General features: G+C 40.2%; 1 protein-coding gene and 1 non-coding gene across 2 annotated transcripts; both read right to left on the bottom strand.

Moving 5' to 3' along the window:
- Positions 1-4,943: 4,943 nt before the first annotated feature.
- On the bottom strand, positions 4,944-12,012 carry SLC25A3 (solute carrier family 25 member 3). Its single transcript, XM_039223262.1, has 8 exons — positions 11,901-12,012; positions 11,506-11,666; positions 9,847-9,968; positions 7,812-7,991; positions 7,159-7,340; positions 6,104-6,276; positions 5,368-5,478; positions 4,944-5,284 (listed from the first exon to the last, which is right to left on the bottom strand). Exons 2-8 carry the CDS (start codon positions 11,660-11,662, stop codon positions 5,124-5,126), a joined length of 1,086 nt encoding a protein of 361 aa, XP_039079193.1. The 5' UTR covers positions 11,663-11,666; positions 11,901-12,012; the 3' UTR covers positions 4,944-5,123.
- Positions 6,348-6,595, bottom strand: LOC120225033. Its single transcript, XR_005526727.1, has one exon. It is a non-coding gene; the product is annotated as a small nucleolar RNA SNORA53 (small nucleolar RNA).
- Positions 12,013-22,094: the final 10,082 nt, after the last annotated feature.

Below are 22,094 nucleotides of genomic sequence, written 5' to 3'. Positions count from 1 at the left end.
AATACAGTGTAATAGTGATTTCAGGAGTAGAATTTAGTGATTCATCATTTACATATTAACACCCAGTGCTCATCCCAAGTGCTCTCCTCAATGCCCATCACCCATTTAGCCTGTCCCTCCACCCAACACCCCTACAACAACCATTTATTCTCTGTATTTAAGAGCCTCTGGTTTGCCTCCCTCTCTCTTTTTATCTTGTTTTTCCTTCCCTCCCCCAAAGTTCATTTGTTTAATTCCATGAGTGAAATCATGTATTTATCTTTCTCTGACTTATTTCACTTAGTATAATATGCTCTAGTTCCATCCACATTGTTGCAATGGCAAGATTTCATTCTTTTTGATCTTCAAGTAATATTCCATTGTATACATATACATCTTCTTTATCCATTCACCGGTTGATAGACATCTTGGCTCTTTCCATAATTTGTCTATTGTTGATAGTGCTGCTATACATATCAGGGTGCATGTGCCCCTTTGAATCAGCATTTTTTAATTTTCTGGATAAATACCCGGTAGTACAATTGCTGGATCATAAAATTTTTTAATTTTTTGAAGAACCTCCATACTGTTTTCCATAGTGACTGCACCAGTTTGCATCCCCATCAGCAGTGCAAAAGTGTTCCCCTTTCTCCACGTCCTAGCCAACACCTATTGTGGCCTGAGTTGTTAATTTTAGCCATTCTGACAGGCATGACATGGTACCTCATTGTAGTTTTGATTTGTATTTCCCTGATGATGAGTAATGTTGAGCATCTTTTCATGCGTTAGCCACCTGGATGTCTTCTTTGGAAAAGCATCCATGCCTTTTGCCCATTTATTTGCTGGGTTATTTGGTTTTTGCATGTTGAGACTTTGATAATTTCTTTATCAATTTTGGATATTAACCTTTTATCAGATGTCATTTGCAAATATCTTCTCCCATTCTGTCATTTGCATTTTAGTTTTGATTGTTTCCTTCACTGTGCAGAAACTTTGTATATTGATGAGGTCCCAATAGTTCATTTTTGCTTTTGTTTCCCTTGTTTCCGGAGACATGTCTAGTAAGAAGGTGCTGCGGGTGAGGTCAAAGAGGTTGTTTTTTTCTCCACTAGGATTTTGATGGTTTCCTGACTTACATTTAGGTCTCCCATTCATTTTAAGTTCATTTTGTGTATGGTATAAGTGGTCCAGTTTTCCCAATACCATTTGCTGAAGAGGCTTTATGCCATTGCAGTCTTTCCGGTTTTGTAAAAGATTAGTTGGCCATACATCTGTGGGTCCATTTCTGGATTCTCTATTGTTCCATTGATCTGTGTGTCTGGTTTTGTGCCAGTACCATACCATCGTGATGATTACAGCTTTGTAATACAGCTTGAAGTCTGGAATTGTGATGCCTCCAGCTTTGGTTTTCTTTTTTAACATTTGGGGTCTTTTCTGGCTCCATACAGATTTTAGAACTGTTTGTTCTAGCTTTGTGAAACCTGCTGGTGTTATTTTGATAGAGACTACTAAACTTCTTTTAAAACATGGTGAAAACGTTTCAGGATTTCACACAAAGATTTGATTCAGCTGTTACTTCTGTTCAATTTTTTTGTGTGTCATAAGGTATTCATAATTTAGCAAAAATCAAGTCTTCTCAGTTTTAAATGCTTTTAAAGACAATTTTAATCATGTTTGACTCTCCTGGAAACTACTAGGCAATCTTATCTTGTCCTAGCATTACAACAGAATTCAACTAAACTAATCACATACACTTATTCCACTGGGTTCTGCTTTATGGAGTTGAGATTTTCCTAAACCAAATGTGAAAAAACAATGCTATTAAAATGTCATTATATTCTTTAATTTCAGTACGAATAAATTGTAAAATGTATAGTGAGAATCACAAAACTTTAAGTGGACATTTTTCTTTAATTGCTAGGCTGAAATGGCTTTCTCTCAGAAAGAGCTTTGAAATACATCGCTAACCATACAGGTAACAAGGGACTCTTGACAACTTGAACACAGTATGTTTGTCAATACCCACAATTAAATATACTGTCTTTCTTGAAAATAAAATTCTTGGGGTGCCTGAGTGGCTGTCAGTGAAGCGCCCAACTTTGGTTCAGCTCATGATCTCACAGTTCGTTTGAGCCCCATGTCAGGCTTTCGGCTGTCATTGTGGTGCCTTTTTTTTTTTTTTTAATTTATTTCTGAGAGAGAGAGAGGTTGCGTGAGCAGGGGAGGATCAGAGAGAGGGAGACAAAGAATCCGAAGCAGGCTCCAGACTCTGAGGTAGCTGTCAGCACAGAGCCTGACGCGGGGCTTGAACCCACGAACTGTGAGATCATGACCTGAGCCAAAGTTGGATGCTTAACCGACTGAGCCACTCAGGCACCCTATGTGGTGCCCACTTTGGATCCTGTCTCCTTCTCTGCTCCTCCCCTGCTCGCACTCTCTCCCTCTCTCTCAAAGATAAACATAAAAAAAATAAATAAAAGTAAGAGGTGCCTGGGTGGCTCAGTCAATAAGCATCCAACTTTAGCCCAGGTCATGATCTCAGTTGGTGAGTTTAGGCACCCCGTTGGGCTCTGAGTTCAGAGCTTGGAGCTGCTTCAGATTCTGTCACCCTCTCTGCCCCTGCCCACCTCATGCTCTAACTCTCAAAATAATCTAACATTGAAAAAATAACTTTTAATAAATAAAAAACAAAACTCTTACAGGGAGAGCTGGCTGAACTGCACATCCTGTTTTCAAATCCAGTCTATCTTTGGGTTGGTTTAATGTATGTGTATTTCCATTCCTGCAGGTTCTTCTTACATGACGGACACTGGTTCCAACAGGAGGAAGTTCCTTTCCCCTGAAGCTGGGATTTAGTCTTCTGAGACTTCTGCATGACAAAGAATATAGTGGAAGTGATTCTTCCTGATTCCACTTAAAAGTCCTGAAATTATGTCCAACTGCCCTAATGCCACCATGCTGTAGATCTTACAGAAAGATTGGGCCAGTAACAGAGAGATGCTTAGAGTATCTAGCACATATGAGTTGAAAGCCTTTTTTTTAATGCTCTACATCCAATGTGGGGTTTGAACTCACAACCCTGGGATCAAGAGTTGTATGCTTTACCAACTGAGCCAGCATGAAAGTCTCAAGCCATTAGATTCAGTTGATTTGTAACATGGCAATACTAATGTACATTGGAGATGCCAGTTACCATAGCCATTATTTATATGGTTTCAGACTACTGACAGCTGTACCTTTTAAGTCTGGCTCGAACTGCACCCACAACCCTTTCTCCCTGTGACACAGGTTAAGTTTGTAATCTTAAACAAGTGGTGATATAGAGAACAGGCAACTCAATATATCTGGTTCCTAAATTTAGTTCACTCACCTTATAACATGGGTTTGTAATGAATACATCTCTCCCTTAAGACTCCTTAAGTTTTTCCCTAAAGCCCCATCTATAAACTATATACAATGCTTGTCAACCCAATCAACATACTGGAAGTCCCAAGGTAAACTATAATCAGACTTGAAAAATATTACAGATTGGGCTTTTATACTTCCTAACCAAACATAAGCAGAACCTGAACAGTGGCTCTTTCTAGGTACCTTTTTCTAGGTACTTTTATGTCTACACTTTTGGTAATTTAGGAAGTCAGGTTTGTATGAAGAGAACTGTTAGCTAAAGTAGTTTTGGATTTCAAGTGCTTTGGTCCTTTTAAAAAATCATTTTAGGGGCGCCTGGCGGCTCAGTTAGTAGAGCATGTGACTCTTGATCTTGCAGTTATAAAGTTGAGCCCCACATTGGGTGTGGGACTAGAGATTACCTCAAAAAAATAAAATGTTTAAATAAAATTACAAAAAAACAAAAACTATCATTCTAAGAATTAGTCTAATTTAGATAACTTTCTACACCCAATGTAGGGCTCAAGCTCACAACCACTCCTCCAACTGAGCCAGCCAGGCACCCCTAGATTTACAAATGAGAATCAGTCGGGGTGCCTGAGTGGCTCTGTCAGCTAAGCTTCCAAACCCTTGATTTTGGCTCAGGTCATGATCTCAGTCATGAGACTTAGCCCCGTGAAAGACTCAGAGGCTGAATTTAGAGCCTGCTTAAAATCCTCTCTTCCTCTCCCTTTGCCCCTTGCCCACTTGCACTCCCTCAAATAAATACATAATAAAATGAAAACGAGATTAGCAAACTCATTAGGATGTTTAAAAGTATAGTACATGTTGCAAAAATCTGATTATATGCTGAAATTTACCTCTCAAAATATAATCACAATTATTTATCCATATTTCAATTTAAACTAAATCAATTTTTTGAAAATTCAGGTATATATATTTTTTTTAATATTTTTATTTATTTCTAGGAGAGAGAGAGAGAGAGCATGAGCAGGGGAGGGTCAGAGAGAGAGGGAGTCACAGACTGAAACAGGCTCCAGGCTCTGAGCTGGCAATCAGCACAGAGCCCGACGCGGGGCCCAAACCCACAAACCGCGAGATCATGACCTAAGCGAAAGTCGGACGCTTAACCGACTAAGCCACCCAGGCGCCCCTAGAGTGAAATCTTATGGCATTTGCCTTTCTCTGACTGACTTATTGCACACAGCTTAATACTTTCTAGCTCCTAGTACTCAGCCATAAAAAAGAACATAATTTTGCCATTTGCAGTGAGGTGGATGGAGCTAGAGAGTATTATGCTGAGTGCAATAAGNCGAGATCATGACCTAAGCGAAAGTCGGACGCTTAACCGACTAAGCCACCCAGGCACCCCAAATTCAGGTATATTTCTTAACACAGGAACTCTCTTGTGTGACAGAACTTGAAACATATGACAATTTATGAGTAGACATCAGAGTATTAAACCAACAGTGATTAGTTTCCATTTTTTCTTTGATATTTTAACACTTAATCCTTCCCATTTTAATATTAAATCTTTAGAAACTAGTTTTAAAAATAACCATCAAGTCACAGACAAATCATGAATAGCTGGGTTTATTTCAATAGTAAGTTTGAAACTCTAGCCTTAGGCAAGAGTACTACAGTAATTTTATCAGGAATAGACAACTTCCTACACTGTCAAATATATAAAAGTTTCTCTTGCACTTTCCTCAACACTGATCAACAAGCAGATTCAGTCCACATTTGCTTTGATTCATCTACTGAGTTAACCCGAGCTTCTTCTTCAGAGACTCTGGCATCTCAGGTGGAGGGGGGCGAGGGAGTCTGAAGTAGACCTTCACAGAGTCATAGATGAACCACTGTAGCGCAGTCAGAGTGCCAATCATGATGATACGGGCAAACAGTCCCTTCCATACACCTGGTTGAAATATGAAACATGAATGAAAAATGCAATGTGCCTAAGCATTACTTTTTGTTTAGAGGAGCAAAAATGAGTCCTACCTTTAAATCCAAGTCTCTGGAGGACTTGAGAAGCACTGCTACCTTTCTCTTTATTCAACACAGATACCACAGAATCAGCAGGGTGAGAAACAATTGCACAGAAGACTCCAGCTGAAAAAAGTTAAGATAGATAATCCAGTATGGGATCAGTTTAAAAAAGTCACAAGACAGCCAACAAACTTTTCCTAATTTTTAGTTATTAAAAAAAAAAAATCAGATTTAGAGTGAGACTGACAATGTAATGCAATTCTTCAAAAGTTTTTATATTCACATTTTAATCAACACTTTGTGTTAAAAATGTATTCTTAAGGGGCAGTTGATTGTCTGACTCTAGATTTCAACTCAGGTCACGATCTCATGGTTTGTGAGATCAAGACCCAGGTGGGGCTCTGCACTGAAAGTGTGAAGCCTGCTTGAGATTCTCTCTCTCCTTTGCCCTCTGCCCTTCCCCCACTCACACTCTCGCTCTCAAACTAAAAAAAAAAAAGTATTCTTGAAAACCTAGACCAAAAACCCAAATGAGGCAGTAAAATCAATAAATGCTGAAACTTAATGAAGACATGCAAACCAGAAAATAATTCTTTCAGAAGCTAACAAGTATTTATGAATCCTAGAAGGTATATAAAATGCCGTGCAAAGATAAAACTTCTTTGTAATCCTTTTTCCTCACAAGAGGCCAATAATGAAAATGATTGTTTGCCCTTAATTTCATAAATATGCTCTAAATAATTCTTACCTATGTAACCTGCCACAAATGTTACAACCAGTTGCTCTGGCTTTGAACATTCACTTCGGGGCTTGGGAACCACAAACTTGTACAATGCTTCAACAGTACGTTCAAAGCACGCAAATTTCATCATGGTGTATGGTATCTGTCTCATCCAGAGAGGAGCAACTCCCTTGTAGAATCTAGGAAATCAGGAGACTTATTTTACTCAGCTGTATTTATTCACCTGGCAGAGATTTTCATAATTAACAGAGGTGTCCGCATACCAGTCGAGTCCTGATAGCAAAAAATGGCAGCACAATTGCATGTCATTTCTATCAGAACCTAAGACTAACATGCAGGTATATTTATCTCACATGCCAATGACTCAAGCACCTTTGACTATACAACCGAAAAAGTTGCTGGATGTTTCTTTGACTGGAACTACAAGAAACAAGAAGTTTACAAGTAGAACTCAGTTCAAGATTAGCATCCACAAAGGTGGATCTAAGGAAGCATGTTGTGGCCAGACTATATGCCAATTCTTACCTGTGAACACAAATGATAATTCTAACAAGCTCTTCCCAGAAGCTAATAGTTAATGTCAAATACCAAGTTATATGCAGACTGACAAATGTTTTTACTTAAGAAAAAAAACTTTAATTCGGGGCTCATGCCATGTATCTACTTGTCCTGGCCTGTTATGTTCTAAGTTAAGGGGAAAAGACATTAAATAACATAATAGTTTAAAAAAGGTTTGGTATGGGGCGCCTGGGTGGCTTAGTCGGTTAAGCGTCCGACTTTCGCTTGGGTCATGATCTCGCGGTTCGTGGGTTCGAGCCCCGCGTCGGGCTCTGTGCTGACTGCCAGCTCAGAGCCTGGAGCCTGTTTCAGTCTGTGACTCCCTCTCTCTCTGACCCTCCCCTGCTCATGCTGTCTCTCTCTCTCTCCTAGAAATAAATAAAACATTAAAAAAATAATAATAATAATAATAATAAAAAAGGTTTGGTAGATTTAATGGTAACAACTGCAGTTCCCTTACATGAGTATTTTTATACTGTAACTTAGGACAAATGTTTACTTACGCTTTTAAGCCTTCTTCCTTATACATTTTGGGAGCTGCATCCCTCAAAGTGTTGGCATAACCTGGTTGGGTTTGAATGCGAACCTTAGCAGCTTCCATAGGAGCCAGGGCAATGTCAGCAAAGAATTCAGCACTGGCAGAGGCAGCCAAATACAGTGATGTGCGCCAGAGATAGGCATTCTCCTAATTGAAAAACATAAGAAGGAATATGTACTCCTGCTGGATTGACTGTTTTCAATTAAGGGACAATTCAAGGAAATAGTTACAGTTCAGGATGAGACTGAAATTATATCATCTCTCATAACCTTACCAACCACAGTCCAAGGTGAATTATTCTTTGAATATCTAGGTGCCAAATATAGTTGGCCTTTGAACTACACAAGGAATCTCAGACCTCTTTCTTTTAAAAAACTCAAAACCCAATTTACTTGGAAAACAGCACAGTGTAATAAAAACAGCACTGAAATCTAATAAAATGTATTTTTCTTATCCAGTCTCTGCTAAAAAAGCCTTATGATTTAAAGCATGTTGCTTACCCTTTTTGAGACCATTTTTTCAGTTCTAAAATAAGGTAAGGAGACAAAAAAGATCCTTTTTGGTCTTAAACTTTAAGTTAAAGCTTAGGACTTCCAATTTCAAAGTTAAATTACATACCTCTCCAAGCATGTTGCTATATAAGACTTTGAAAACTTCATAAAAGCCAAACTTGCAGAGCCCCTGCAGAGAGTAGCCAATGAAAGTCGGAGCCCATCCTTTAGCCAAACCACGAACACCATCCTCTTTAAGTGTAACTGAGAAGCCATTAAATATGCCCTTGTACTTCTGGGGGTCCACCTGTATTTAAAACAAGAAGAAAAAATTAATTTAACATACTAAAGAGCTATCACTTCTTGTAAATATTTAATTTTGCTATTAGTCTTTCCTTCTGGTTCTAAGATAAACTTCAGTGACTACACAAAAGGTAGATAAATACAAGTTCACTGCATGATATCAACTTAATTATCTATAATTATCCTGTAAATATAAAAACTTTATACATTAAGGTCTTTCAGTCAGAATTCATTTGGAGAGTTGTTAAGATGGTAACATTCCTAGAAAAATACATAAAACTGACTCAAATTTTTCACCATCCATCTCTAACACTTTTAAAAACTTAAGTTTTAAAGCTACTGCCTAGGTAATAAGTCTATAGCCCTAATATATGTTAGCCCATTAAGGAGTTTATACTATAAAGTTTTATGAACTTAAGACAAATTAAAAAAAAAAAAAGCTGAGGAGTTAGATGGACATAGTGAGAATTTGTCTTTTGACTTAAGAAATTAAATTCACTTAGAGATGTGCAGAAGTTCCAGCAAAAGTATACTTCATATCCATTCTATTAACTAATGGGGGAAAAAAACCAAAATCTTATTTCGCTATTATCTGCCAGTACTAGAATGGCTGGTATACGTCACCTTCCTCTCCCTGCTAACACTTCACCTTCCTCTCTCTTATGTAAGTAGACTTCTAGTCCTGTTTGGGACAAATAAATTTTTGACGTTGATTATTTTTGTTTCACTAATCCTAATTTAAAATATTCTAATTGCAAAACAACTTTTGTTTTGCCCTGATCTCATCAGTAAATGATTAACATGAAATCACTTCAAAAAATACACAAATACACTCTGTCATGTTACTGCTTATAAAATGACAATTTGGGAACATAAAGAACCAGTAGACCTTTCAGAGGAACTCTAGTCAAAATTGAGCCCAGCAGGGTGATGGGGGAGAGGGGAAAATGGGTGATGGGCATGGAGGAGGGCACTTGATGGGAGGAGCACTGGGTGTTATATATGGAAACCAACTTGATAATAAACTATAATTAAAGAAAAAAAAAAGTAAAAAAAAAAATTGAACCCAGCAACAAAAAAACATTTATAGCTAGGGTCTGGGATCCAAAAACTTGCCCACAATCTTATTTTTTTAAAAAGGCATTTCACGACACCTGGCTGGCTCAGCCAATGGAGCATGCGACTAACTCTTCATCACAGGGTTAAGTTTGAACCCCACATTGGGTACACAGATTACTTAAAAATAAAATCTTGCAGCACCTCAGTGTCTCAGTCAGCTAAGTGTCTGACTCCTGGTTTCAGCTCAGGTCATGATTTGTTTCATGGATTCAAACCCCATGTCAGGCTCTGTGCTGGCAGTGCGGAGCCTGCTTGGGATTCTCTCTGCACACCAACACCCCGCCCCACAACCGTCTCTCTCAAAATATAAACTTTAAAAAATTTTTAAATGTTTTCTATTTACTTCTGAGACAGAGACACAGCGTGAGCAGGGAGGGTGAGAGAGAAAGAGGCACAAAATCTGAAACAGGCTCCAGGCTCTGAGCCAGCTGTCAGCACAGGGCCCGACCCAAGGCTCGAACCCACGAACCATGAGATCATGACCTGAGTCGAAGTCACAGACGCTTAACCGACTGAGCCAACCAGGCACCCCTCAAAATATAAATAAACTTTGAAAACAAAACAAAAAACCCTAATTAAAATAAAGATCATGAGTTAAGAACATTTGGGTTTGGTTTCCTACTAAAGTTTCTAGCAGTTGTAATGTCTTCAAATATTCTCATTTGGAAAGTCCTTTAAAATTATTTGGAATTAAGTCACATATGAAAAGATACATTCAACGTTGCCATCTCAATACAAACCTGCATACGGCATTTCACTAAATCCAGAGGAACGACAGCAGTGTGTGTCAGACCACAACTTAAGACCCCACCAAAGCCACACAGTGCATAAAACTTCATGGAGCCATATTCGCAACTGTACTCTGTAGTAAGACAAGACACACCATGCATTTTAATATAAAACTCATGTTACTGGTTATCAACTTACCTCTTGGATGATTAGGTTTCCACACAGCTTGTTAGATGCCTACGTTTTACAACTTAAAAGCCATGCTTCAAATATACTTTTAATCCAGCATGCAAAACAAACCTGCATTCTGCATTTAACCAGATCTAGAGGAACCAATGCTGTATGTGTTGTGCCACAGCTAATAATTCCTCCAAGTCCACAAAGGATAAAGAATCTGCCAGATCCATAGGCACAGCTATACTGCTCTGTTTGATTGAAAAAAAAAAAAATCAAGTAAATATTTCTTCAGAGATGACTAAGGTCATGGGAATGAAAGAGAACTATGATTCCCTGTGAGAATATACTACCACAACTGAACAACTTTGGCCCGTTTACAATTAAGTTAAAAGATGATTTTCCACCTAGTTTAACAAGATATTCACTGCCAAAACTAAACAATCATTTTGATTATGAAGGTTCTATGACACATCACCGCTTATTTTTTCCATACTAAATGTTTTTGCGTTTTGTGTTTGCTTTTCCAATTAAAATTAAACTTCAAATTATTAAGTGCTGATAAAAACACAATTCAGAGTACAATCAAACTCAGAAAGAGCACTGGACAAGTAAAAGCCTGCAAACTGCTAAGTATACCCCAGCCACTAACCAATACTACTTACTATCCCCACTTATGGATTCATATACGCATAAAACAAAACAAATTCCTGCAATCAAATACATTTACTACTACCTAACAGTAGGAAGATCTACCGACACCAAAGACATAACACACTTTAAAAAGTTTAGATTTTACAGGCACACAATATAGATAATATCTACAGGACTCCTATAATTTGGTGTTCAGGTTTCTCTGTACATACACTCCACTGGGATTTAAAACACACAATTAAGCTAAAGTTGAGTCTAACCAAAAAGAATCCTGAGATAAGCCTAAAGGGATCCCTACCAATTACTATCTCCTTATTATAGTCTACCTGGGGCTGCTGTCGCCTCCTTTACCAATTACATTAAAATAAGAGGCCCAATTATCTCTTACACCTTGGGTCAAGGAATATTAGACTTTAGGAATATACTGGAGAGGAAGAAGTATTTTTAGTGAGAAAACTAACACCAAATCAAGTAACAGACAATACAATTAAAAAGAACTGCAGGTGGCCGGCAACTACCGAGGAGCTTTTACCCAGTACTCAGTCCGCTGACCAAGCGGGCTACTGCGGAGAAGGGCTAATCACGGCCTCTACTGCTCTACTTTCCTGAGGACGTGGAGGTCACAGAGGGAACTGTGCCTGGGCCGTTCCACGCCCTTGAGAGAGGGCCAAGGATCCGACACACGGCCTAGGGCAGAAAGGGCTGACATCCTAGGGCAAGCAACTGGGCGCCGTCCTGTGGTGCAGAAGACCAAGTGCGTTCTTCTCCGTCCTCTGGGCCATTAAGGCCGAGCGGGCCACGAGGGAACATAACGACCGAATCGGGGCAGGGTCTCAACTCACCTTCCACAGCGGCTGCTGCCAGATTGCGGGAGCGGCGGGGCGGACCCGGTGGCCCCGCGGGGCTGCTGCGAGGGCCCGCGAGACCATCATGTACCAGCTGCAGGTGGGGCGCGTTGAAAGGGTTCGCCCGAGCCAGATGTGCCACAGATGAGAACATCTTCCTAAGGGAAGAGGGAGCAGCGGTCAGAAGAAAGCCAAAGAGACCCGTCAGACCGCCAAAGTCACCGGCACCCTAGGACCCAGACACGGGCCTTCCTTCTTCCCTTCTACGCGCCCTTGAGGAGGTCATGGCGGCCTCCACAAAGGGGGAGGTCGACCAGGCCTGCAACCTAAACAGCTCCTCACTGGGGGTTCCATTCCCCGCACCCACCGCGGGAAAGGCCGGGCACACTCACGTTCTAAGATGGCGAACACACAACCGCTCCTTCGGAAAGGCTGCGGCTCACAGAGGCCGAACGTCCTCCTGGCCCTTAGATCTGTGCCCTTCGCGCGTCGTCAGCGTGACGCACATTACGCATCCTACAGCAAGGGCACCCATTGGCGGAGAAGAGTGCAGAGGCCGTAGAGTCATCACGTTCACCTAGCAACCGTATCCCCGCCCCCGCCTGCCCGGCCCTTCCGGCCCGGCTTCTGCGCAGGAGGGTTCGTTCTGCGCAGGCGCACATTCCGGGGCTGGGTTTTTGACTGGTGTGGGTTTGCGCTCGGTGACCTCCTTATTTTGTCCCTTCACCTTCAAGTGTCTTTCCTTGACGCCGGAGTTCCAGATTTTTACATCTAAAGGAGTCCCAGTATTGCAGTCTCTTTAACAAGCAGAGAAAAAAAAACCCTGAACGCTTGATGGTACATTATTTCGGTGTTGCAATTAGAATGTTACTGCAGTATTTTGTTCAACAAACTCTGCCATTAAGGTACTTTTTTTTTTTAAGTTCCATCCATTGACATTACACATACACATGTCTGCATTTTCCATTAGACTACAGGAAAGTATTTCAAAAGAGAATGTGCAACAAGAACTCTTTATACAAGACAGCTTGGGGGGTTCATCAGAATAGTTTATGACATATTAAAACATTCAATAAATGCATTTTAACACTACCTGATAAGCCAGATTGAAAGTGATTGGCAGAAGATTTTGTTCGATAAGTTTAGAAAATCATCATTAGACTCAGTTCAATACCAAAAGGCCTAGTTTAACTGGGAGAGTTTAGTAGTGTAGAGTCAAACTGTTAGAATTCTGGCTCTGACCTTCCTTGTCCTGGCTCTTGATAAAGTAACTTTGGGAATTCACTTGATCTCTATGAACCTGTTTCCTAAAAGCAGCATGGAAACAGGGAACAGCCTCATGGGATTGTACAGATGTACAGGGCCTGTGCTTGATTTAATGCTCTGTTGTCACCATTTTGGAATTCTTAATAATTTATGAACAAGGGGGCTTGCATTTTTTTATTTTGCACTGAAATTACAAATTACATACCTGGTTCTGGATGGCAGTAATATCATTCTTGCAGAGTTTATGAGTACTCAGTGAGACAATGTCTAAATGTGGGGATTTTAGCCAAGAAGCAGAATTGGTGAAGGGATCAGTGGATGTTAAGTTATTAAGAGGGTAGCTAAATGACGTAACAGGATTCTTACGGAAGTAAGGCCAAAGTAATTAGATATTACTTGGGGGATGAGGAATTTGATAAGGTATTGAGGATGTTCAGATATCATGCATAGGCGGGGTGCCTGGCTGGCTCAGTTGATGGAGCATGTGACTCTTGATCTCAGGGTTGTAAATTCAATCCCCATGTAGAGTGTAGAGATTACTAAAAGAATAAGTAAATTAAATAGATTACAAGATTGGGAGATTTTTGCTAAACTAAGTTACTAGAATGACAATTCTTTTTTTCCCATTTTATTATTATTTTTTCATCATGGTAAGTGTACTCTTTAAACCCAATCCCTATTTCACCCATCCCTACACACATTTCTCCTCTGGTTCTCTGATGTTAATAGTATGGTTGTCTCCCTCCCTTTGCTCATTTGTTTCTTTAATTCCACATATGAGTGAAATCGTATGGTATTTGTCTTTCTCTGACTGATTTTTCTTAATTTTTTAATTTTATTCATTTTTGAGAGACAGTGTTAGCGGAGGAAGGGGCAGAGAGAAAGGGAGACACAGAATCTGAAGCAGGCTGCAGGCTCTGAGCTGTCAGCACAGAGCCTGGCACAGGGCTCAAACTCACAAATGACGAGGTCGTGACCTAAGCCCTAGTCTGATGCCCAACCAACTGAGCTACCCAGGTGCCCCCTCTGACTGACTTATTTTGCTTATCATTATATTCTCCAGCTCCATTCATGTTGTCGCAAATGGAAAGATTTCATTCTTTTTGACAGAGTTCTTGCTATAGGTGGGCTCTTGGACAGCATATCCAAAGATGATCCTAGTTGAAAAGGAGGCTCAGAGGAGCCTAACTGAGGTCTGGTCAAGGAGACAATCTTCATCAGTGCTTTCCTATTCAGGGAGCACCTGCCTAACTCAGTTGGTAGAGCACGTGACTCTTGATGTCAAGGTCATGAGTTTAAACCCCACTCTGTGCAAGGAGCCTACTTATAAAAAAAATAATTTAAAAAACCTTTCTTATTCAGTGTACCAAGTCTGGCATTTTAATTTCATTCAATATGAGGCTCCAGTGAATTTAAATTTCAGCTAAACTGTAAGAGTCCCTTTCAGCAATTTGAGCTAAAACAATGGACTGAGACTATTTACTGTATCCATATCAATAAATTTGGCTTGATCAGCGTGCCTGGGTGGCTCAGTCTGCTGAGCATCTGACTCAGGCCATGACCTCACAATTCATGAGTCTGAGCCCCACATTGGGCTCACTGCTGTCAGTGCTGAGCCTGCTTCAGATCCTCTGTCTCCCCACCTCTGTTCCTCCCTCACTTGCGATCTCTCTCAAAAATAATAAACATTTAAAAAATAAATAAATTTGACTTGATGTACACTATACTCCTTCTGTTCAATTTTAGTTACCACTAGTTATCAAATTGTCCTAAAATTTAAGAGCATAAAACAATAAACAATTATTATCTCACATTTTCTGAGGGTCAGGAATCTGGGAAAGGCTCAACTGGATGGCCTGGCTCAGGGTGTGTCATGGGGTTGTATTCAAGTGTTGGTTGGGACTGTGTCTCTAGGGCTGGAAGACATGATTCCAAGCCCCCTAACTTGGCCATTGGAAGGACACTCTAGTTCTTTGTCAAATGGACCTCTCCAAAGAGCAGCCTATGTAATGGCTCCCCCAGAGTGAGTCATTCAAGAAAGATAGCAGCCAAGAGAGAAACTATAGTGACCTTTGTAACTTAATCTCAGAAGTGACACACCATCACTTCTGTATTTTATTGATCATACAGACCAATCCTGATACAATGTGGGTAGTGTGGTAGGGATCATTGAGCCATCCTAGAGAGTGACTGCCATGCAGCCAACCCAACATTCTTAGTCTCCATCCTCATACACGTTGTCCAGGTTTCTGTCAATATAAATTTTGCACATTATTTATCTTACCTTCTAGGATCTCCTGCAATGGGTATACAAGCTGTAGGAGGTGCTGATAATACATCTTGAGGAGGATCAGCAGACCCTACAAAGCAACTAACTAACTAACTACCTCAGGATAGGCCATTACAGACTTTACACGTAAGGAGAGGCTAAACTCAGGCAAGGGAGGCAGGGCTGTTAATACTGGCCAAAGAGGTCAGCAAATTTAGAAGTTCAAGATCTTAGTGTCATCAGTTTGCCCACAGATGCCCATAGGTGCCCATTACCATTCCAATATTCAGACACTGCTGCTCAAGAACAAAAACAAAAACAAAAACTAATTTTAACCTTCAAGATTGGATATTCAGTTGTAAATCAGGATTAGGTTTTGGGTTTGGTAAGATTTCTGATCCTTTACTTGACCTGAGGATTTAAAGCCTTAAGCTCATCATTTCTACCCCCCTCCCCCATCCAACATAATTAGGATAAACCAACCAATTCCATTGTATTCCTTATTTTTGTTTAAATATTTTATAGAAGCATCTACATCGTTATCCAAAGCCTTGCCTGGCACTTAATTAATGTTGTCCATAGGTGATTTAAGAAACTGTTTTTTGTAATGCATCCCATGGAGAATGAGTGTCTTTAAATCCAATCAGATCAGATAACCCAGAATAAATTCATAGAACTCATTTTGAAGGTTTAGTTCTTCTGGAATTACTTTCAAAACCATTGTCTGTATCAGAGTTTGACCAGAGAAGCATATTCACTGTGAGTGATATGAAATAAGAGGTTTTTTTTAGAGACTAGGTCTTTAAAATTGTGAGAGCTAGAGAAAACGCTTCCTCTGTGTCTGGGTTTTGATCTGAAATTGCAATAAATCAATAGAGCTTACAGTCAGGCAGGAAAGCTGGACATGAAGTGGGGATGAGCAAGGACAAATTGGAACCCACAAAGACAAACTGGATCTCAAGAGGATAAACTAGACCATCCATGTGTCCCTTAATACCTACAATCTCAATGATGCAGTATTTGCAGGAGCCATGCTGCGAGTGTTCATAGGAGCCATAGGGCTGTACATGCATCTGGGCCAGGACTCAGAGAAACTGAAGAGGGTCCTGGAGTTGCTGAAAGAGCTCTTCACATGGCCACTGCTCCACTCCCAAGTAAGCCAGCAGATCAGCATCTGTCTGCTTGAGCTACCGCAGTACCTCACATCTTACACTGACCTTCAGAACATAAGTGCTTCACTTCTGCCTTTGAAATCCTGCACAAATGTCCCTTGTGGCCACTTCTAAAGAACCGTATTTGAGAGATAAACAGAATTGGAGATGCTAGAGAGATAGGATATTCAAGTAGAACTTTCCAACAGGCATTTGTAAACTTACAGCTAGAGATTAACACATCGATTTGAGGATCATCCTTACATGGGGAAATCACCAAAAATCCTTACATAATTCTTACCACAGGCACCTAATAGAGGGATATAACAAATTATGCAAGGTAGACTGAAGTACCTTTTCCTGTATTCCCTGAGGGGAAAAAAACAGTAACATCCTCAAGCACCTTAGATATTGTCTTTTTTGATTAGAAATTTTTTTAAAAATTTTTAATATTTATTTATTTTTGAGAACAGAGAGAGAGAGAGAGAGATAGTACGAGCAGGGGAAGGGCAGAACAAAAGGGAGACACAGAATCCAAAGCAGTCTCCAGGCTCTGAACAAGCTGTCAACACAGAGCCCAACACAGAACTCAAACTCAGGAACCATGAAATCATGACCTGAGTTGAAGTCAGATGCTTCACTGACTGAGCCACCCAGGTGTTCCTGATTAGAAATCTTGTTTGTTTATTTTCATGTCTCCATAAAGAGAATAGGGATAAATTTATCTTTTTTATCTGAAATAAGATAAAATGGACTTCATCATGGGGCTGTAATTTCCATTCTGAAAGTTTAAATGGTCCAACCATCCCCATCCTTCTTTGGAAGGGTATCCTAGGTTGCGCCTAGAGTACGTTGGCTGTAAGCCTAGGGGCTATCCCTTTACCAAAGTGCACCCCAAGTGCACTCCAAGAGCCCTGGCACCCAGGTACAGACTCTTGAAGTCACCCATCGGGTGCTGGCAGATGAAAACTGTGGCAGTTCTATCTGCATATTCAGGGATATTGTATTTTATAGGAAATAAAGGCAGGGGAATACTTTTACCCAGTCTTTATCTCTTGATATTTTGAAATTTCCTTTTTTCTATAATTAAAAGCATAAAATGTGTTTTATCTCAGAGGAGAAGCACACCTAGATATGTCAGACCCTAAAATAGTCCTCATAGAAGGCACATATAGATGGCAACTTTAGTCACTCAGTGGCTATGATCTACTATCCTGACAACTTTAAAAAAATTTTTAAGTTTATTTTTGAGAGAGAGAGAGAGTACACACAGGGGAGTGGAGGAGCAGAGAGAGAGGGAAGGAAAGAGAGAATTCCAAGCAGGCTCAGCATGGAACCTGGTGCAGGGCTGGAACTCACAAAACCAACTCATGAACCAAAAGATCATGATGTGAGCTGAAATCAAGGGTTGGAAGCCTAATCAACTGAGCCACTCAGGTGCTCCTACCCTCATGACCCTTAAAGTGTATTTTGAGAGAGAGAAAGTGCAAGAGTATGAGCAGGGGAGTGGAGGGGGAGCATGAGCAGAGAAGAGGAGGGGCAGAGGGAGAGAATCCTCACTGTCATTGCAGAGCCCAGCGCAGGGCTTGAACACATGAACTCTGAGATCATGACCTCAGCTGAAATCAAGAGTCAGATGCTTAACTGACAGAGCCACCCAGGTGCCTCCATCCTGGCAACTTTTAAGTGAGGCCTTACAGTCACAAGTTAGAAGGTCCCAAATATGGTTTCTCATCAATGCACCTGGGGGGCTTTTTAGACACAGATGTTCTCAGACCTTCAAAAGATTTTACTTACTAAGTCAGATGACAAGTCCTAGAATCTGCCATTAAAAAAAAATTTTTTTTTACATTTATTTATTTTTGAGAGACAGAGTGAGACAGAGTTATGGGTAGGGGAGGGGCAGAGAAAGAAGGAGACACAGAATCCGAAGCAGGCTCCAGGCTCTGAGCAAGCCTTCATCACAGAGCTGGACGTGGGGCTCGAACCCACAAACAGTGAGATCATGACCTGAGCTGAAGTTGAATGCTTAACCGACTGAGCCACCCAGGCGCCCCTAATCTGCCATTTTTTTAAGATGCCCAGGTGATTTCTATAAGTAGCCAGGGTTAGGAACCAACGATCTCAAACTCAAGGAACTCAAAGCATGAGGCCATAGAACGAGTCTGACACAAGTTTCCTATCTGTAAAATGAGACAACATCCTGAATTACCTGGTTTGCCATGGATATAAAGTGCTCAGTTACTACAAGGGTATCCCTGATGATTTGGTTTGCTTCAAACTGTTCACACTGTTGTCGCACATGCAAGAACCAGGTGTATGGCTGTGGTGTGTACCATCGGTGCACCATACAACATGGGGCGACTGCTTAAGTATAAAAGGGGACAGGAGATATCAGTGGCTCACAGATGGATAGTAGCCACAGGCTTGGTAAAAATACAAGAAATGTTAGAGAGAAATATATATACTCGAAGGACAGCAAATATGAAAAGTAATTAATAGTGCGCCTGGAGGGTTCAGTTGGTTAAGCATCAGACTTCGGCTCAGGTCATGATCTCACAGCTCATGGATTCCAGCCCTGCATTGGGCTCTGTGCTGACAGCTCAGAGCCTGGAGCCTACTTCAGATTCTGTGTCTCCTTCTCTCTCTCTGCCCCTCCCCCACTCACGCTCTGTTTCTCTCAGGAATGAATAAACATTAAAAAAATTAATAAAAAAATTAATAAAATGAAGGAATTAAACTTTACTAAAAAGAGTAGAAATAGTTCCATTCAGCCTTAGAGATGTAGGGGCAGAGTATATCTAACATCTTAAGTTTATGCTGTGGTTCATCATGAATTGAAATGTATTGTAGTTTTGTTGTAATTCAAACCTCATATCACATATGATATTTTTGCTCTAGATAACTAAAGGGCCTATTCACAAATGAGTACAAGTGCATTGTACTCAACCCTAAATGAAATTAACCTAACGTCAATCCCAAAATTAAATTAAAATTTGTAAACATAATGAAAGTTCAGGGAAAATTCTTGAATTCTGCTAATGTATCTCTAAACTTGGAAGGGAGTCAATTGGGAATGGCTTTAGGGAATCAAACACATTCTTTAGAGAGCAATAACTTTAAATGTTAGTGGAATTAACTGACTTTATTCTTCTGAAAGAAACTGAATATTGCTGACTGTTACACAAATATAATTAACCTACATAACACTAGTAATTACTCGAATTTTATATCATTTGTGCTGCTTGGAAACATGTGGGAAAGAAATGTTTTTTTCTTCTTTTGATTTCAAGAAGGTCAATTTGAAAAATATTTAAATCATATATCATTTAAATTACAGAGCAGTAGAAAATCAAAATAGAGTTTTTGTCAACTGTCTAATTTACTTACCTAGGGAAATTTATATGTTGGAATAACTTTTTCCTGGGTGTTTGATCAGACTAGATGTCTGAATTAAATAATCAATATTATTCACTTCATTATTTAAGTGGTATGGCTGAAGCTTAGAAACCAATTTTTTATTAAAAAAAAATATGATGGGGTACCTGGGTAGTTCAGTCGGTTAAGCGTCCGACTCGGTTTCAGCTCAGGTCATGATCTCACAGTTCATGAGTTCGAGCACCACAATGGGTTTTGTTCTGTAATGGCAGCACAGAGCCTGCTTGGGACCCTTTCTCTCCTCTTCTCTCTCTGCTCTTACTTACCCTGCTCTCTCTCTCTCTCAAAATAAGTAAATAAATGTTTTTTAAAAATATGAAAAACACCTGAAACCTGTGTAAGTAGAAATATAATTACTCTTTAAAAAATTTTTAAACTTATCTTTTATTTTTTATTTTTTTATTATTATTTTTTTAATATTTTTATTTATTTCTAGGAGAGAGAGACAGTGTGAGCACGGAAGGGTCAGAGAGAGAGGGAGACACAGACTCTGAAATAAGCTCCAGGCTCTGAGCTGGCAGTCAGCACAGAGCCCGACGCGGGGCTCGAACCCACGAACCGCGAGATCATGACCTAAGCGAAAGTCGGACGCTCAACCGACCAAGCAAGCCACTCAGGCGCCCCTAAACTTATTTTTTAAAAATTTGCTTACTGGGGCTCCTGGGTGGCTCAGTCAGTTAAACGTCTGACTTTGGCTCAGGTCATGATCTCATGGTTCGTGGGTTCGAGCCCCACGTCGGGCTCTGTGCTGACAGCTAGCTCAGAGCCTGGAGCCTCTTTCAGATTCTGTATCTCCCTTTCTCTCTGACCCTCCCCTGCTCATGCTGTCTGTCCGTCTGTCTCTCTCTCTCTCAGAAATAAATAAAACATTAAAAATTTTTAAAAATTTACTTATTTATTTAGAGAGCAGAAAGAGAAGTAGGGGAAGGGGCAGAGAGAGAGAGAGGAAGAAAGAGAGAATCCCAGGCAGCCTCCGCACCATCAGCCCAGAGCCTGAGCCCGATTAGGGCTCAGTCTCACAAACAGTGAGATTATGACCTGAGCCAAAATCAAGAGTCAGACATTAAACTACCGAGGTGCACCCCAAATGGTGATTTCCTGACTCTATTAGTCATACATCTATCATTCTACAGTAAGGAAGTGCTTTACTTTCTCTTCATTTATTTAATTCATTCTTCATTTATTTATATCAGCATGGACTAATTCCTTTTTTTTTTAAGTTTTTTTTTTTTTTTTTTTTTTTTAGGAGAGAGAGAGAGAGAGAGACAGCGTGAGCAGGGGAGGGTCAGAGAGAGAAGGAGTCACAGACTGAAACAGGCTCCAGGCTCTGAGCTGGCAGTTAGCACAGAGCCCGACGCGGGGCTCGAACCCACGAACCGCGAGATCATGACCTAAGCTAAAGTCGGACGCTTAACCGACTAAGCCACCCAGGCGCCCCATCATGGACTAATTCCTGCAATATTCAGTGAGTTATAAAACATTCTTTTGATGTTTATACTAACACAGATTTGGCCTATAAACCCCCTTTATGCTGATCCTGTATTCTTTTGATAAGTCCCCATCCATTCTGAGCACTTTGTTACTTTCTGGTACAGCAAGCATTCCAGATTCATCATATTTATTTATTTATTTATTTACATTAAAAATTATTTTTAAGTTTTTACTTAAATTCCAGTTAGTTAACACACAGTGTCATATTAGTTTCAGGTATACAATATAGTGATTCAACACTTCTATATCACACCTGGTGCTTATCACAAGTATACACCTTAATCTTCATCACCTATTTCACCTGTCCCCCGACCACCTTCCCCCGGACTCATCTACTTTTTCTCCCCCAGCTCTGGAATCAGCCATTTCTCCAAAGAGCTCTGCTTCTCTTTAGAGGAGGATACCATTTGATCTGAGAGCAAAATGTGCTTATTTGCTCTGGAATGTTATTGCTTCTAGGCTCTCTCAGCATATGTACATAAACACATACACATTTAAGTCAATCAATCATATTTTCTTTTAAAACTGTGAATTCATGCTAATATCTTCAATTCAAAACCAGAATACCACAGGATTAATTCTAGCCTTTTTTCCTTTCTACATTTATAACTCTCTTCTCTGACAGAGATGAAACTGGTTTTCATAATCTTCAATATATTGCCTCTTATTTGCTCATTCTCCCTGAATGTAACCAACTTCCCAGTCCTCCTGGCCACCTCCTTGGCATCAACCTGTTGACCCTGGCTACCTGAAGTAAAAAAATAAATAAAAAAATATATATATATATAATTTTACTTATTTATATTTTTGAAAGAGAGAGAGAAGGAGAGGGAGGAGTATGGAGGAGAGGGGCAGAAGGAGAGAGACTGAGAATCTTAAGCAGGCGCCACACTCAGCAAGAAGCCTGACACAGGGCTCTATCCCATGATCCTGGAATCATGACCTGAGTTAAAATCAAGAGTGGTTCACCT

Source organism: Hyaena hyaena, unplaced genomic scaffold (genome assembly GCF_003009895.1).
Source record: "Hyaena hyaena isolate Hyena2069 unplaced genomic scaffold, ASM300989v1 scaffold_1305, whole genome shotgun sequence".
NCBI lineage: Eukaryota > Metazoa > Chordata > Mammalia > Carnivora > Hyaenidae > Hyaena > Hyaena hyaena.
Note: the sequence above shows the minus strand (reverse complement) of the source record. Positions and strands in the feature narration are given on the sequence as shown.

What these genes read in the sequence shown, in the direction of transcription:
- SLC25A3 (XM_039223262.1), bottom strand. Translation starts at nt 11,662, where the DNA reads ATGTTCTCATCTGTGGCACATCTGGCTCGGGCGAACCCTTTCAACGCG. An exon ending in AAGGAAGAAGGCTTAAAAGC is followed by an intron (nt 6,277 to 7,158) that starts GTAAGTAAACAT and finishes CTGATTTCCTAG; the next exon opens with ATTCTACAAGGGAGTTGCTC. An exon ending in ATTTGTGGCAGGTTACATAG is followed by an intron (nt 5,479 to 6,103) that starts GTAAGAATTATT and finishes AACTTTTTTCAG; the next exon opens with CTGGAGTCTTCTGTGCAATT.